The 16,560-nt window shown below is 34.0% G+C and overlaps 2 protein-coding genes across 28 annotated transcripts in view; both read right to left on the bottom strand.

Moving 5' to 3' along the window:
* The window catches only part of LOC129801417 (potassium channel subfamily T member 2), a 218,039-nt gene that overhangs the window by 144,287 nt on the left and 57,192 nt on the right, over positions 1–16,560 (bottom strand). The gene's annotated exons all lie outside the window — the stretch shown is intronic.
* On the bottom strand, positions 435–1,008 carry LOC129801429 (uncharacterized). Its single transcript, XM_055846449.1, has one exon. The coding sequence runs from the start codon at positions 717–719 to the stop codon at positions 483–485; it is 237 nt and encodes a 78-aa protein (XP_055702424.1). The 5' UTR covers positions 720–1,008; the 3' UTR covers positions 435–482.

Below are 16,560 nucleotides of genomic sequence, written 5' to 3' on the forward strand. Positions count from 1 at the left end.
AACAAATTCGACGGGATGTCATATTTTTCGTCCGACATTTTGAGCAAAAATTTTGCATGACCTTCCGCAAAGCAAGAAAACAATAACAAAATATATTTTCATCTCTATCGGACTATTTTTCTCAAGTAATTGAAGAACTAAAGTTACTAAAAATCCATTCGAGACAGCAATTTGGATAAAAATTGCCCAGGAATAAACAATCTAAAGTCACTCAATTTGTGTATGATGTATAATACCATGGTAAGGAATGGGTTAAGGTCTCTACACATTGAGCATAATTTTCATAAAAAATGCTTTTTTTAAAGAAAACGTCTGCTCTGCTATAGGTGGAAACGTCAAAATTCTGTCAAAAATGCAATTTTTAACGGAAACTGCTCCCAATGTGTAGAAACCTTTACAGAAAGACCTAGTTCCACCATGGGATGTTGTACACTTATAATTATGTCCTTTCTTTTGATTCATTTGCTAATGTTTCAAAATAATTACCGTTCATCGAATCTCATGCTACCACGACTAATATCACTCCATGCGGACATTGATCGCGGCCTCTGGAAAAAGCGTGATGCTCGACGAGATCCAACACTAGCCAGTGAAATGATCTCTGGTGCATTTCTTTTGGGAAAATTGACATTCCTGGCTGCTTTTACAGAGGATGCCGTGGAGCAACTGTCCTCGGACATTCCCAAGGCGCGGTAGTTAACGTGGAATTTGCGAGTCATGTTTCCACCTCGTGGCAACTCTGTCACCTCCGCAATTGTCGCCACGGGTGATCCGGGTCCTGACGACGAAGTGTCCGACGGCAGAGAACATTCTGCCGCTTCTTGTGAATTATTCAGCTTGATGGGTGGTCGTTTATCTCACCAATGATGGACCAAGGAATGCCCACATGAAGGCATTATTAATCCTCAATTATTAATTTCTCTTGTGATTACTTAATTTTTCATCGTATTCATTTTTTATAGTCTAAACTAGATTACACTCTACCGTTATTTTGGAAGACACTTTCACAGAAACCTTAAAATATGTAAAATTATCGAAAACCTCATCTAATCAAAAATGCTTTAATGAAGCAAATGTTTTCATATTGAGTGATAATATATTAAATTTCGTATGAATAAACTATTAAAAATTATTTTCAGATTATTATTCCTAAACGATTTATCCATAACGTAATTCCATATTTTAAACCATTTGTTGGATATTTAAAGCGGCATTGTAATAAATTTAAAGCTTTGCTTTCTGAAAAAAATTCATCCGCAGACGAAATAAGTAAAATTTCACTAAAAAAATAGTATTGAATAAGTATTCATAAAAATGTAGATAATCAGGCTTGGATGCAAAAATGATTAGCATCGGCATGAAAAATTAATAACTAGTGTTGAAAATTCAGCAAGAAATGTGCAAATTTGTGTGAAAAGAGAAAATTCATTGCAGAGACTATTTGTGCTGAACAATGTTACTGCTGATATTGTCATGGCCCAAAAAAATTTATTGGGTTTTAAAACAACGATAAAGCAAAAAACGTACAAAAAGCTCACACTGTGCTCCTGAAATAGACTTTCACTTTCAATTTCAAAAGAAGTCCTTTTGTGGGACAAAAAAATCATTCTTGGAGATTGGGCTGTAAAATCCTCTACTTTTATTAGTTTCCTTCTTTCACTTATAAGCACCGCACACACGTAACTATTTTGTGCTTTTGTTTAAAATGGTGGATTTTTCAAAGAAATTGTATATATTCTTGAGAGAAACTCGCATTTAGATTAAAAAGACCAAGGAAAATTGAAAGAGTTTGTGAAATCACAAAGGTTTAAGACTTCTGAAATTTCATTTAGTATTGTAGGTGTAAGTATAGGTCATAGGTTGTGCCTGAAAGGGCACATCAATCATTACAGTTTGTATCCCTCGAATTCAGGATTTTTCGTTTTGTTATCGACTTCCGATCTTTAATGACTCCGCCTCTTTCCCTAAACCCATAAGTCAACCTTTTCTCCGTAAATTTACTTTATTTCTCCTCCCACACCCCTCTTTCCCTCGAAAACCGTGTTTTTTGTGGGATTACTTAAAACTGTTTTAAGCGATGTACGTCTTGCAGGTAGATCTGACGTACATTTCGTCCGTATATATAATCGAAAACTTTCTCATTCTGAATTTTTCACGGTCAATAGTTAACTAAAAAGCCTATTCCTCAAAACTTTGTGCGTTCATTAAATTTTAAAGATTAGCGAAGTCCTAGGTGATTATTTAGGTAGGCCACTGAACTTGTTAGCATGATACTTGTCCCCATGATCTGGATCTCTAAAGAACTAAATTAATATAAACAAATAATGGGGAAAGACATTTTCAGTATAACATCTAGGTCAACTGATTTGAACTCTATTTGATTTGAGCGACAAATTGCTCAGAAGATCCCTTAAAATAGCATAGGAGTAGAGTAAGTGTGCCAAATTCCGGCCAGCTTGCAATTTCGGTCACCGTTTTTGTTCCTCGAATTTCCATGAACTTTTAGATTTTACGTACTCTTGAGATTATACAATGCAAGAGAATAACAAAAAATGTAGCTTCGACAAACGAGATGACGTGAAAAAGATATTGGAAGAATTCCCGAAGGGCAAGGAACCATGAGAATGAAGGTGGCCGAAATAGGGCACCAAAGCTATGTCTAAATTTTTATTCATTTTAAAATGCATTAAGAATGATTTTTAGAGTAAATAAAGACGGTAAACTATTTACAAGGTTCCAAGCAACACTCTTGAAGAAGAAAGAATTTTAAAAAAAACTCAATTTGAATTTAAAATATTACATTTTAAACTTGAGACTTTGACGCTTGCATACAACTATGCCGAAATTTGGCACACTTACCCTAATATAATTGATTTTCGGACAAACTTGATTTTCGGAACTGTTTCATGGTTCACGCGTCGACTTATGGGGAAAAGGGGTAGAGGGTCCCCGAAGGTCCTAAGACTATATCTCAAACCGTTTGACCTCAAGGTGTGGCAACGGCCGGATAAACGGCTGAACAGACGGACGAAAAGACGGGCGGACAAAAATCGTAAAGTCATTTTTTAGATATCGTTGGAAACACTGAGACATATTACGAAAAATTCTCTTCGGAGGGGGTGAGGGTGGAAATTTTGGATATCGACTTATGGAAAGAGTTCACTGAAGATTAAAAGTTCATATTTCTTACTGTTTAGTCTAGCTCTAGACGTAAAGTTTAACCATGTGATTTAATTTCTCTAAATTCTCATTAATCAAGATGTTTTGGAAATGTTTACTTAGGATTGGATATTAAATGTAAATGATGCATTAGGTTTTGAAAAATTAATAAAATTGCGTGTTATTCAGATTTTTGAGACCTTAGGAAATTTGGCTATATATCTAGTCTGAAGACCACTTAAGAAATAGAGAATTCTCTGACGATTATGTATCTATCGATTGATTATTTTTAATCTCTGAGGTTCAATTAATAAAATGAAGCATTCAAATATGGCAAAGCATTCCAGTTTTGAGAAATGCTCGAACTCGTAATTTAAATGCTATAACCGCTATAACCCAGTAATACTTTTATTTTAAAAGTATAGTGCTCTGAGTTCTAATGTGTTTTCTCAATTTGTTTTCAAAAATACCAGTAGAGAACCTGTTTATAAATAGGGGGTAGTTGGACACCTTTCAATTGAGGAACCCTTAAAATTGGATTTCTTTTCTAATTATAAATGGAACTGAACCTTACCATGATATAATTCGCCCCCCACATATCAATTGTGAGGCTAATTTACTTTATAATAAAGGTTCAATTCCGTTTAAAAATAGAAGCAAAAATCCTATTTTAAAGGTTCCATAATTCAAAAGTATCCTACTCTCCCCTAACTCAAAAGGACGCCCAAATCAGCTTACGAGTAATACATTGCATTTAGGAAAAGGTATATATTATCGCTTCGTAACGGATTTATTAGCGATCCATATCCAATAGGAACCAATTCAGACTTAACAGAATTTTTAAAACCTTTCCAACGACATAACTCAAATCGGTTTAGACATACGCTCTAGACTAGAGATTTAGCTCAGTTCCTGAAAGTCTCAAAATCGTCAATAGCAAGCAATTTTATTCATTTTTCATGATCTAATGAATCATTTTCCCTTAATATGTAATTCTAAATCAAATTTTTCTAAAAGATCGTTTCTCATAAAGAATTAGAATAGTCAAATTATATTGCTAAGCTTTAGGTCTGATGCCCTTATTTTAGTATTTCAATGCTGTTACATTTGATATGGAATGAAAATTCGCGAAGCGTTAGAACTTTAAGGCACTTTATGAATTTTTGTCAGCCATTCTTTTATTCAGATTTTGTCTCAATTTTATTGTCATGGTATATTAAAAAGTCGAAGAACTCAAGTTCTACTTTATTTTCCTTTACATCTAAAGAACGAAAAAGTTTCAATTGCACTGTTGAATAGATAAGTAGAAATTCAGTTGTGACTTAAAGAAGAAAAAAGGAAAATTAAAGTCAATAATATTGCGCAAAAAGAAATGTGTAGTGAACACGAATTCATCCATTGTGATATCGCCTGGGCTATTATTAGACAAAGTAATTTAATAATATAAGTGCTTTATAAACGAAAGTGAAGTCAAATTTTCCTGCGAATACCGTTAGTGATAACAATCTCTCAATAATTTGTCCTTTTCACTCGGTTTTCCCCTCTTGGATTTTCTCTCATGCTCTCTCCATCCAATTTAAATCTCTCAGGCTTTAGTTAGATTGAATAGGATAGGAAATTGTAACCCTCAACTTTGTCATTTTCAATTATATAAAAGTAGGACAACATTTAAATATCACACACCGCAATTATTTTTTCTATACGCATTTAATATTTACACTGTTGTTGACACTTTGCGGGAAATTATTGCTCATTAATTTCAACTTTTTTTTCTACATTTTGTTTTTTTTTTCTTATAAAGGCAACCCTATGTCTTATATTATTACAGTCACAGATGACACTGTGACTTTATTTAGAGCGTGCTCGTAAACCTCTTTAAAAACTCGCAATGCAGTTTTGGCAGTTTTGGCAGCAAATTCATGTTATATTTATTTATTGAAGAGGCGTATCAGTACAATATAATCAGCCAAAAGATTTTTTTTTTATATTTAAAAGAAAGTTTTAAAATTGAAATTTTAAATTTTCCATCCTAAATTTATTTAAGTTCCATTTTCATCTGGTAATTTTTCATATCATGCAAGATATTTGAAATTTTTCAGTGTACTTTTCGAAAATGAAATACGAAGTGCAAAAAGTAAGCAGACTTTTTATTTAAGTATATCGAAAAATATTAATAATCATAATGTCTATTTTGTTCCCTTTACAATAATCCCCCTCAGATGTAATGCACTGTGCCTAAGCTTTTTACAATCTTCAAAGTCCTTCTAATATGCGCTTTTTGATAAGGCTTCGAGCTCTTCCAGCAATGGAGTACTAGTCTCTTCAATCGTGGCAAAACACAATCTTTTCATAGGGCTTATTCAGTTCTGGGAATAGAAAAAAGTCTCTAGGGATCAATTCTAGTAAAAACGATGGCTGAAGTATGATTGAGGCGTCAAAAATCACTAGCAAGCAAGGATGTGTGAAAGAGCTTTCCGAGCAAACTTTTCTGCCATACGTTTTATGCTCATATCCAAAAAGAATTGCATGGCATGAACCAACTGATATACCGACAACGTCAGGTATTTCTTTAATTGTGATTCGGTAGGGTAAATGTCCTAATTTAAAACCATTTCCAGATGCTTTAACTGTGACAGAAGATTTAACACATCAAGTTCAATTTTTTTTCTGAAAAGAATTATATAAATTTGATTGTTGACTATTCTAGAATGTTACTGTTTAGTGAAAAATCTTTAGATATAACTTGAAAACTTCTTAAATACAAGAAAAATACTCGAGCGTAAAATGCTTCTATTGGAGACAAATTAATCCAAATGGAAACAAGGGAAAGTTTCTAATTGGAGACGAACAGTGTAAGTGAAGCCGCGACGAAAGGCTTCCAAAACCTTTTTGAATTGCTCTTGAGTGCAGGATTTGTTCTTATTCCTTGTCTTTTCTCTTTTCCCATCTAAAATAATAAGAAAATCTCTCCAAAAAATCATATTTCCGGGGTTTCCGATTGAAGCATTTGCAGGCACTTCCGAAAACCCCTTTTCGTTCACGAAATAGGTAATTATTTCATTTGAAAACTTCACGTACCGTTAACAATAAAGATTAGCACTTAATTTAACTAAAATTAGCCAGAAATATGACATAAATGTTAAACAAAACGAATAAAGAACAGTCACCTTATTGTGCTTTTCATTGGAAAACATGGTCGATCGATGAAAAATTCAATTGTGAAAAGGTAAACTTTTAATTTTTCTGAGAAATTAACAAATTAAAATTTGTGAATATGAATGGATTTTCGCTTTATTTGGAGCAAAATTAACTAAATGATGAAACTGTGGTATAGAAAATATATAAATATAATAATTTAGTTCTGTATTTATCATAAAAACAATGACGTTTCTATTTGGAATAGAGAAAAAAATTCCATTTGGAGCAGGTTTTGAATTAGCTTAATTTACCCTAATTTTTCATAAAAATATTCTTCACTGCTTCAACTTTTTCATTGGGTTTTGAGGCCCAATGCGAGCATAATCATTAACATATTCTGGGCCATCTGTGAAGAGCCTGTACCACTTTTAAAAATATTCTCTTTACTTAAAAGATACTCTCTAAATACTATTGTTAAAATTTCAAATGCGTTGAAGCGTTTAATTTCATTTTTTTTTCCACAAAAAAATTAAAGCATATTCGTTGATCAATTATTTTTCGATATCAAAAAATCGCCAAAAATATCGAAACATTTCTAACATTTATATCTACGAAAGATTAAGTAAAAGTGCAAGAGGGTTAATCTTATCAACATATATTCGGGACATATTCATCTTATTTATTGAACACGCCTCGTATATTTAAAGTTCATGCAGTGTTTTTTCTTAATTTGTTTAAGAATAGTTTAAATGCCAAATGCTAAGGAAATGCATTCCAAGGTATGTTAAAATGGGCATCTGCTCCTTCAAAATCAATGGTTTGTCACTCTTGAATTTCAAAGTATGTTGCTAATCTTGAGAATTATTTATACAGTATACGTTCAAAGAGTGAATAAACAATAGAATTATTGATAAAAACTCATTTTATTGTTTGTGACGACTCAAGTGTGACTACGAGTTGAATACCTCATACTATCCAATTAGTGTGTACTGTAAATTCCATATTTATAAGGAGATATAAAAAAGCTGCTTGAAAATATTGCATACATATGCAAAATATCAATAAAAATTTGCAAAATATGCAAATATTCCAGCGTTGTGCATACCATAATATAAGGGGATGAAACCGAATTTAGTCTTCGCTTTTTAACGAAGGATAGAACTTGGATAAACAACCATATTTATACATATAAACGATTATAGTAGACTAAACCAAACAAAGCATGAAAGTCTCATTTTTCGATTAAGGCTAATAGCCTTACTATTCCACGATGATAAAAGGATTTTACTAGTTACGTGTTAACCGCTCTTTTCTCTTTTGAGTTTTTTGAAGTGGATTCATGGAGCCCACCAATTCTGACCGTTTAGTATTGAGGGATTTATATTGATTTAGCCCTCGTTATACTACACTATTCATCTCAAAATAAGTAAAATAATTACAACTTGAATAATGTTGTAGCCATTTTTGAATCAATCGGATGCATAAAATTGTGAGAAAAAATCTTTGAAACATCGTAAAAATAATTTTCATGAAGTTCAAGCACCTAGCCACCTAGCCGCAAATGTGTTTTAATTTTATTTTTACAATCTATAAATTAAATTATTTAAAGGTCAAGTTATTTGAATACCCGTCATATTTGACATATTCAATCTTGGCGACTTCGTCCTGCTCCTGAATGTGGAGTTCAGGAGCAGGTTTTGTTGAGTGACATTTAGTTTGTTTTATCAAATGAAAATGAAACTCAATTAAAAATTTTAGAAGAATATTTTGTTGTGCTTTTTGACACACACTTTTGCTATGAATTGTTGGAAAGTCATTGAACCAAATGCATTAGGGTCACGAAGTAAGAAGATTCAAAAATAAAATAAATTTTGGAAATTATAATGTTTTGTTTTCTAATTTCCGCAGCAGAAACTGCAACACGCAATTTAATGAAGTAAGAATTTCATTAAATGAAGACATATATTTCCCAGAAATGCTATGCAAGCTATTATGTGGAGGATCCTCAACTTCGGAACACACATAGAACAAGGTGGCTGAATTAGACTGGGGGTTTAGTTCAGCTCGCAAAGGTCTCGAAAATCGGAATTACAACTTTACTAATTTTTCAAAATCCAATGAATCACTTATCCTTAATAGGGTAAAATGCGGTATTTTGGAATCATGTCTAATTTAAAACTTTAAGATTTTCTAATAGTTTTAGGTGGCAAAAAGAAAACAACGAAGAAGTATTCTCCAATGTTAAGCCTGGTACTTCTTCATGGTTTTCTTTTTCTCTTTGACCATCTGAATCAGTGAGAAAAAATCAAAATTCTATAGATTCCAAATTACCCCATCTTAATCTCAAAATAGACACAGGGATCAGCTTAGGGATCAACCCGAAAAATGAGGATTGTTGTCGATACACTTATGAATCAGCCCACAATTTGGAGGCTGATCTCCTAAACTCATGAGGTCTAGTAAAATTTTGGGGATTAGGCGACATCAGCGTGAGTGCTGAAAATAAAAAGCTTCACTTTGGGTGTTTCAGCTGAGATTCTTTACAATCTCAGTTTCTGTGGTCTACGAATATCACGAATATCATATCCGCCAAAAAACGGTCACGAATATCACACCCGCCAAAAAACGATTTTCTTGGACGTCCGGCCGGCCGATTCTACGTAGTGCAAACGCTTCTGGCGAGAGAACGGAAAGAGATATCGACAAGCGGTTTTCTGCAAAGGTTAAATATCTGGTGGACGCTGCTCTATCGAAATTGACCGGACTCTATCTATAATGTTTTGTTTACTAGCCGATTACAATGAATTTTTTTTTCTCAGGTTTGCCCTTCCCCACTCAAACTATTTAAAATAGAAAATAACCAGTGATAAGCCCAGATGAGCTTATGGTAGCTGAGATTCTTTACAGTCAACTTCGGAGTTCTTGGAACTCGGGGGGTGCTTGCAACTCGGAATGCGTGAAAATTCGATTGTGAGTTGAATTTTGGGGGTAAAGAATTGCGTCGAGCCAATTTCATCCATTTCGACTGCCGAGAACAGTTTACTCGACGCGATTCTTTATGGCTCCGGCACACCTTTTAGATCAAGAAAATTTCATGAAGTCGATTTTCGGATTCCTTTCTTTCTCATGTGTTTTGCATATGTCTATGTCATTCTCTCGCACTCTTCTTCTTCTCTTAAACATCACTCCAAATTCAATTAAGCTCAATGGAATTTGGTATGCGAAAGAATGAGATCGTCATATGCAAAACATGTGAGAAAGACAGGGTTTCGAATTTCGACTTCATGAAATTTCATGAAAGGTGTGCCGGAGCCATTACCCCCAAAATTCAACTCACAATCGAATTTTCAAGCATTCCGAGTTGCAAGCACCCCGAGTTCCAAGCACTCCGAAGTTCACTGTAAAGAATATCAGCTACCATAAGCTTTTGGGCTTTTAGGTTCTTATCGATTTGTCAATTGGGTGAAAAAAACATGGAGAGTAATGGTACGCAATGTTGCAAAATCTTAAAATGCATTAAGATTGGAGTAATGGGAAGGCCAGAGTGCTCCTTTCTGTAAGAAAAACTCTTGATATTGCACTTAAGAAGTCTGTTAGCAATCATAGTGTGAGCATTTAATAGAAATTTACGCTGAAAACGCTAATCCTTAATCCTAAATCCTCAGTGTATGATAGTTTGGGCTGATCCTTTACCGCCAAATTTTTCGAGCTGAGTATTCTCCAGGATCAGCCTCTGTCTATTTTCGGCATTGCCCTATCCAGTTCTAAAGCACAATTTCCATAAAAATCTGGTTTGATTAGAAATTAGAGTTAAGTCATATGATAGCTAAAGCTTAAAGGCCGTATAAGCCTAATGGCCTCTACGCACTAGAGAAAAATATGTCCATATTTTAAAGTTTTGCCTACACAAGCATAGGGAATTTCTTTCAATATGGACATAAATTTCTCTAGAGCAGAGGTGTGCAAGAACCGTTTGAAACCGAAAAAACGTCAAATAAAGCTTGTTCGTCAATTGTCAAAACGCTACCTGAGCAAACTTATTTTGACGTTTATTCGGTTTCAACGGTTCCTGCACACCTCTGCTCTAGAGTGTAGAGGACATAACACAAGACTTAAAAAAAGTGCCGCTTACATTTTATTAGAGACGGTCATATCTAATATTCTGAACGAATTTGAAATGAGATGGAAAGCGATTTATTTGTATTTCATATTCATGTATTTTTTCCCCTTTTTGAATTAATTGAAATGCAAATCATTCACACAAATTTAGAAAACATTCAAGAGATGAGGTTTTCTCGATAATTTATACGCCCCTTAAGGATTTTTGGTGGATGGAATTGCCAAAGGCGCGGAATCCAAAATACGCAGGAGTGAAAGGAAGGGCTCTGGCCTCATTTTCTCTCGTGTATGCAGAGAAAGTGATAGGTGGGGTACTGAAGGGGCACTTTAGAAAAGGTGATACAAAACATCATTAGAATGTCGCTCAGAGGTCAATAGCGACACACACAGTGAAAATTTGCACTTTTACTAGTCACATTAATCACAAAACACATGGATTATTTTTCATAGCACATTCATGGAAGCACATTTAAGGGTAAATCTCTTTGGGGATGGTGCATTTTTTTGCACTTGCCCTGTTTGAGTGCATCTCGAAAAGAGTTCTGTTGTATCACAACACAAAGGATGTAGGAATTTCTAAAGAGGGTAGATACAAATTAAAAAGAAAAAAAATCACAGGAGGATATAAACACAAAGAAAAATCACACAAATATTGTGGCTTATCTAAAGTGCTCTTCTTTTTTTTTTTGTAAACACATAGGATGCCCAAGGATGGACTCTCAAGAGACAAGTATCTCTAGCGAGACTATCATTTTATAGAGATACACCAGTTAGCTTCACATACGTTTAATTAGATCTAACACAGAGTGTAAGGTTAATTTGCTACAGGGATGGTTCTAATATTTTTACAGGTTTATCTAACAGCAATACTTTCTAGTACACACAAACACCAAAAGGAGGAGGAATTAGTCAGTTTATCTGGCTTTTTTCTAATTTAGGAATCGATTCTAGGTCATCATCACGCATTGAAGGGTGGTATTTTTCGGGTGTCTTCAACTCAACTGAGCCGATTTTCTTTTGCTCAACTCACAGACAGCACACATGTACATCTATGACTAAATTTTCCATCTCATTCTCTCTGCAATAGCATCCCTCAAATTTCCCACGAGGAGTAAAGGAAAGACTGAAAGCTTCAAAACTCACACATGAAAAGCTGCAGGAGAGAAAAGCTCTCTCACACATATAGCAGAAAAGCTCATATAAAAAATATCACAAAAGCACAAAAGAGAGAGAGAGAAAGAACAACTTGGAGAGATTCTCTAAAATATTCTAAATGAGAGAAAAATTTTCCACAGATGAGCGAATTTTCCCACGCAAATGTTTAAGGGAGAACACCATCTAGAAGAGGTGAATACAGGAATACAGTGAATAAATAGAATATGTCGCGAATTGAGACCTTTCAAATAACTTGGTATGAGGAAGGAAATGTTAGAATGTCTTTATGAAATATTTATCGTAACAAATAACTCCAGAAAATAAGCGAAATCTTGGTAAATTCCTTCTCCCTCTCTCTCTAGGGACCATGAGTTGTGACGTATACTGCAAAGCAATATGACAAATGGGTCAAGTGGAACATGTGTTTCCTCCAAAATGCATATTCCCCAGTCATTTGTGATATCTACTCAGGGAGAAACGGATGTATTGCTATTTGTTTGTATAAATGACTTGCCAATTCTGTGTTTCTCATTCAATTCCTTTAATGTCAACCTCCACGAGCTCAATGAGATAACTAACTCAATTCTTTAACGTTTTTTTTTTCTTCTCTTTCCTCTCCAAAATTATGTTTTTGGGTATTTATCGAAATTATCCCGAACGATTTTATTCGTTTTTGGATAAGTTTTATATACACAGGCAAACATTTTGACCATACGTACTTACGTACGTATGATCTAAAAATTTAACATTTTCAATTTTTCAAGATCCAACCTCACTAAGGTAAAATACCCTGTAGTCGGCCGGTTTCTCAACTCGGCCAGTGTGTCTATTTATTCAATTTACTTAGATTTGTTATAATGTGGTCTTACCGATTTAACATTATAAGGTATATTATATTGTATATAACGTAAATCAGTGAAAATTTCATAGAAATTGACTATAAAACGTTAAAAAATTGGTTAAATAATTCAACTGGCCGAGTTGAGGAACCGGCCGACTCGAGGGTACTTTACCTTACTCTGATAAACTTAATTTTAGATTTTTAAAGATTTAGACCACTTTTCTAAACAAATATTCGCATTTGAAACGAAATAGCGTCACGCTGTTTGTTCGTCCGTCCGGCCCTAATCACACCTATAGGTCATACGGTTACCCAACACCGTTAATTTTATCCCTTCCCCTACCCCGCCAAAACCATGTATTTTGGAATTGTTCGAAAACTCGTCGTGCGATTTTTTTCGTTTTTGGTTATGTTTTAACACTTCGTAGAACCCTAACTAAAAGTGTTACGGAAGGACCAAATGGCAGCCGCTGCCACTTATCGAATTTTACATAATATTTTGATATTTTTAATTACATTTTAACATTCGGAGCTTTAGTCAGTTCTTTTCTGGTGTCTGAACCAGAAATTTCATTTCTTTGGGTACTGTATCTAAAGATTTTTAACCATTCGATGTTTTCATCTTTATCAGAATCATGGAGTCAGGGAAAGTGGTGTGCCTTTGGATGCGGCAGCCTTTGAATTTTTAATTTTTCTCTTATTTTTCAAAGCAAAAATTCTACTTTATGAACAATAGTTAATACTATTAACTATTTTCTATTAACTTCGCTTAACAAAATGGATTTTTAGCTTTGGGAAATAAGAGAAAAATTGAAGCATTCTGATTTTGACGCATTTAAAGGTATGTCACTTTTCCCTATATTTCATCTCAAAACACATCAGCAAAAACACTTTCAAACTGTTCTTTTAGGGCTTTTATACACTAACAATCAAGAAAATTACATCTGCAGAACGTCAAACTCCCATATAAAATGCAAATGGCAGCAACTGCCACTTGGTCCTTCCGAGTGCAGTTTTTTGTTTTTGCAATATATTTACATTAATATTTAATTTTTATTAAAAATTTTATAACGAAAAAATAGCCAGATAAATTCTGCACGCATTCAATCAGGCGTCCAGGCGAAATGATATATTCTTCACTATAAAAAATAACATTGAAAACTAAATTGGCAGCGGCTGCCACTAGGGTCCTTCCAAGTGTTAAGTATTACCTAGGCAGATATTTCGTCTTAATTCGAAAATACTGTATAATCATTCTTAATGATTCTTCAAGATCACCGAATGTTAAAACGTTCTAGTTTAGAGAGTATATTTCTCAACCGAATCGTATTTATCATGTTTGGGCTTGTTGGAAAAGTCTTAGAATTCCTGAAAAGCCGGACATAATTCCAATTCTGAACCGGTTCATAACTGATAAATAATTTTTCCGCGAAATATCAATTATATCACACCTAAAACATTTTGAGTAATGTTTTGAATGATTTATAATTCGGTTCAAATCGGCTGTGAACCGGTTATGAACCGATAAGTAATTTTTATCCGTAAATCAATTCTTTTACTCTTAAAACTATATGGAGATGTTATGAGTGCCTGTCTGACACAAAGGGGACCCAGTGTTGGATCATTAATTGTGGAGCTCAGAGGCAAAATGACACATATCCTATGCTTTAGCCATAGGATATGTACCATTTTGCCTCTGAGCTACACAATTAACACCCCGCTTTAGGCACTATTGTAAGTTCTCATCGGCAAGATCTGAATGGTAGGCTCGATTGAAGGACTGGATTTTGCTACATATATCAATGGCCGTCGAATGAAACTGTCAAATGCACCTCCTGATTTCACTTTCGAATATTATACATGAAATATTATATTATGTAGAAGCTACAAAAATAGTGAAATGTTTTATTTAACCATTATTAACGATTTAACACTTTAAAAAAGCATAATACATTGTGTCAAAAAATTGTCTTCTAAAAAAATACCCACGAAGAAGAAAGAAAACATATATTGGATGAGATCATATATTCTGTCACTAGAAGAGGTTGAAAGTTTGGAGTGGTATATCTCAGCTCCGGATGAACATAATTGGATGAGTGAACTATTGTTGGAAAGATTGGTTCATAAGCTTTTAGAATCGGGTACACTTAATCTGCTATGGATAAACCATGGTCATCCAGAACCATTTATGTCGAAGAAGACATTTTTTGCAACGTCTTTTTTGGCCATCTACTTCTGGGACCAGGAGTGACCCACTTTTCTCGCACATGGACTGTTTGTTGGAGGAACTCAAAAGGTACAATTTGTGGAAGAAACTTTTTTTTTGGACATCTTACTTTTTTTTATTCATCCACTTTTGCAAGAATTTTAACATTTTATACGCATAGAAAAAAATGACAGAAATCCTTCTATCTCATTTTCTGGACAAACTAATGAAGATATCGACTTGGAATGTTCTAAGTACTCCCCCATAAGTTGATCCAAGTAATCCAAATATCACATCAATTTCATCCCCACGTCTATCCTTCCCCTCCAGAAACCACTCTTTTAGGATTTCTGTAATTTTTTCCTTGCGTTTAACACATCAAAATTCTTGCAAAAGTCGATGAATAAAAAAAAGTAAGATGTCCAAAAAAAAAGTTTCTTCTACGAATTATACCCTTTGAGTTCCTCTAACGAACAGTCCAAGTGCGAGAAAAGTGGGTCACTCCTGGTCCCAGCAGTAGATGGCCAAAAAAGACGTTGCAAAAAGTGTTTTCTTCGACATAAATGGTTCTGGATGACCATGGTTTATCCATAGCAGATTAAGTATACCAGATTCTAAAAGCTAATGAACCAAGCTTTCCAACAATAGTTCACTCATCCAATTATGTTCATCAGGAGCTGAGATATACCACTCCAAACTTTCAACCTCTTCTAGTGACAGAATATATGATCTCATCTAATATTTCAAGATTGTAAATTTGTTTACAGTTGTCACTACACTCTATACGAAACGCACCACTTGATACTTATTATTATTAATAAAAAAATACATTAGAATGGACTCAGAATCTGCATTGATTTTAAAAGCACATAAAGTCTCTTGGAAAATATTCATCTCGTCACTGACAGCTAAGTAACACGGCCGGCAACATAATTTTCATAGTTCCAATGCCCGCTGCTACAAGTGCAAAGCACTGTCCTTCACGTATATTTTCTAATAGGAACTTCTTAAAAGTAAGGTATGAAAGATGGGGGTTAAGTCAGGCTTTAATTGACGCTTAAATGGTCAGACGGGTGAATTATAATTCGGTTTAAATCAGCTGAGAAAGAGAACCGCGGTAAACGGTCAATGATGCGAAAGTGCTTTTGAGGTATATAGCATCGAAGCCACGAGTTCGAGCACTTTCCAAATCCTGAGACGCTTTGCCACCCCTTTTTAGTTAATCAAAAACTTATTAAATTTTAGCTCATTCTATTGACACATTTTCGATGAATTATTCTTCAAACATATCATATCCAGTGCTGTCTTATATTACTTTCAATATACGTATATTTACATATATTCGTCTCTATGAGATTACTCCATTAAATTTTCTCTCATCCTAAGACCATTCATAAAATTTCATTGTCATTTTCCATTGAATGTATGTAGCATAAACTAGAAAGATAAATCATGTGGTATAATAGAGTCTTCACGATTCCAGTTTCCTCGTGGATAAATTTTTTGGGTAATGTATGAATAAAAAGGAAACTTAACATTTATTCAATTAATTGCACATGACTTCTTTGTCACTTTTAGTGTAGGTGGTAAATTGTTCTAAAATTTATTTAAATATTGCATCAGCTTCTTATAAATGAGATTCTCATCGGTAGAGAAATCGGGTTGCCCGTAAAATAAGTTTGGAGCTGAAATTGTGAGATGTTATGCAATTATTTTCAATCAAATTTTTGAAATAAATGCAAATTTTGTATTTAAATTTAAACTAAATCATTTAGGATTTCTATGAATTCACAGAAGGATAAAATATATTTAAATTATAGACCAGAATATCCTTTATAATCTTGACCCAGACCTTGATCTTATCAGTTATTCTGATAAGAGTTCTGATGAGCTCATAAAGTAAGAGAAGCACATATTGATCATGCACCTTGTATCGGCCAGC

The sequence above is a fragment of the Phlebotomus papatasi genome, chromosome 2, assembly GCF_024763615.1.
Source record: "Phlebotomus papatasi isolate M1 chromosome 2, Ppap_2.1, whole genome shotgun sequence".
Taxonomy (NCBI): Eukaryota; Metazoa; Arthropoda; class Insecta; order Diptera; family Psychodidae; genus Phlebotomus; species Phlebotomus papatasi.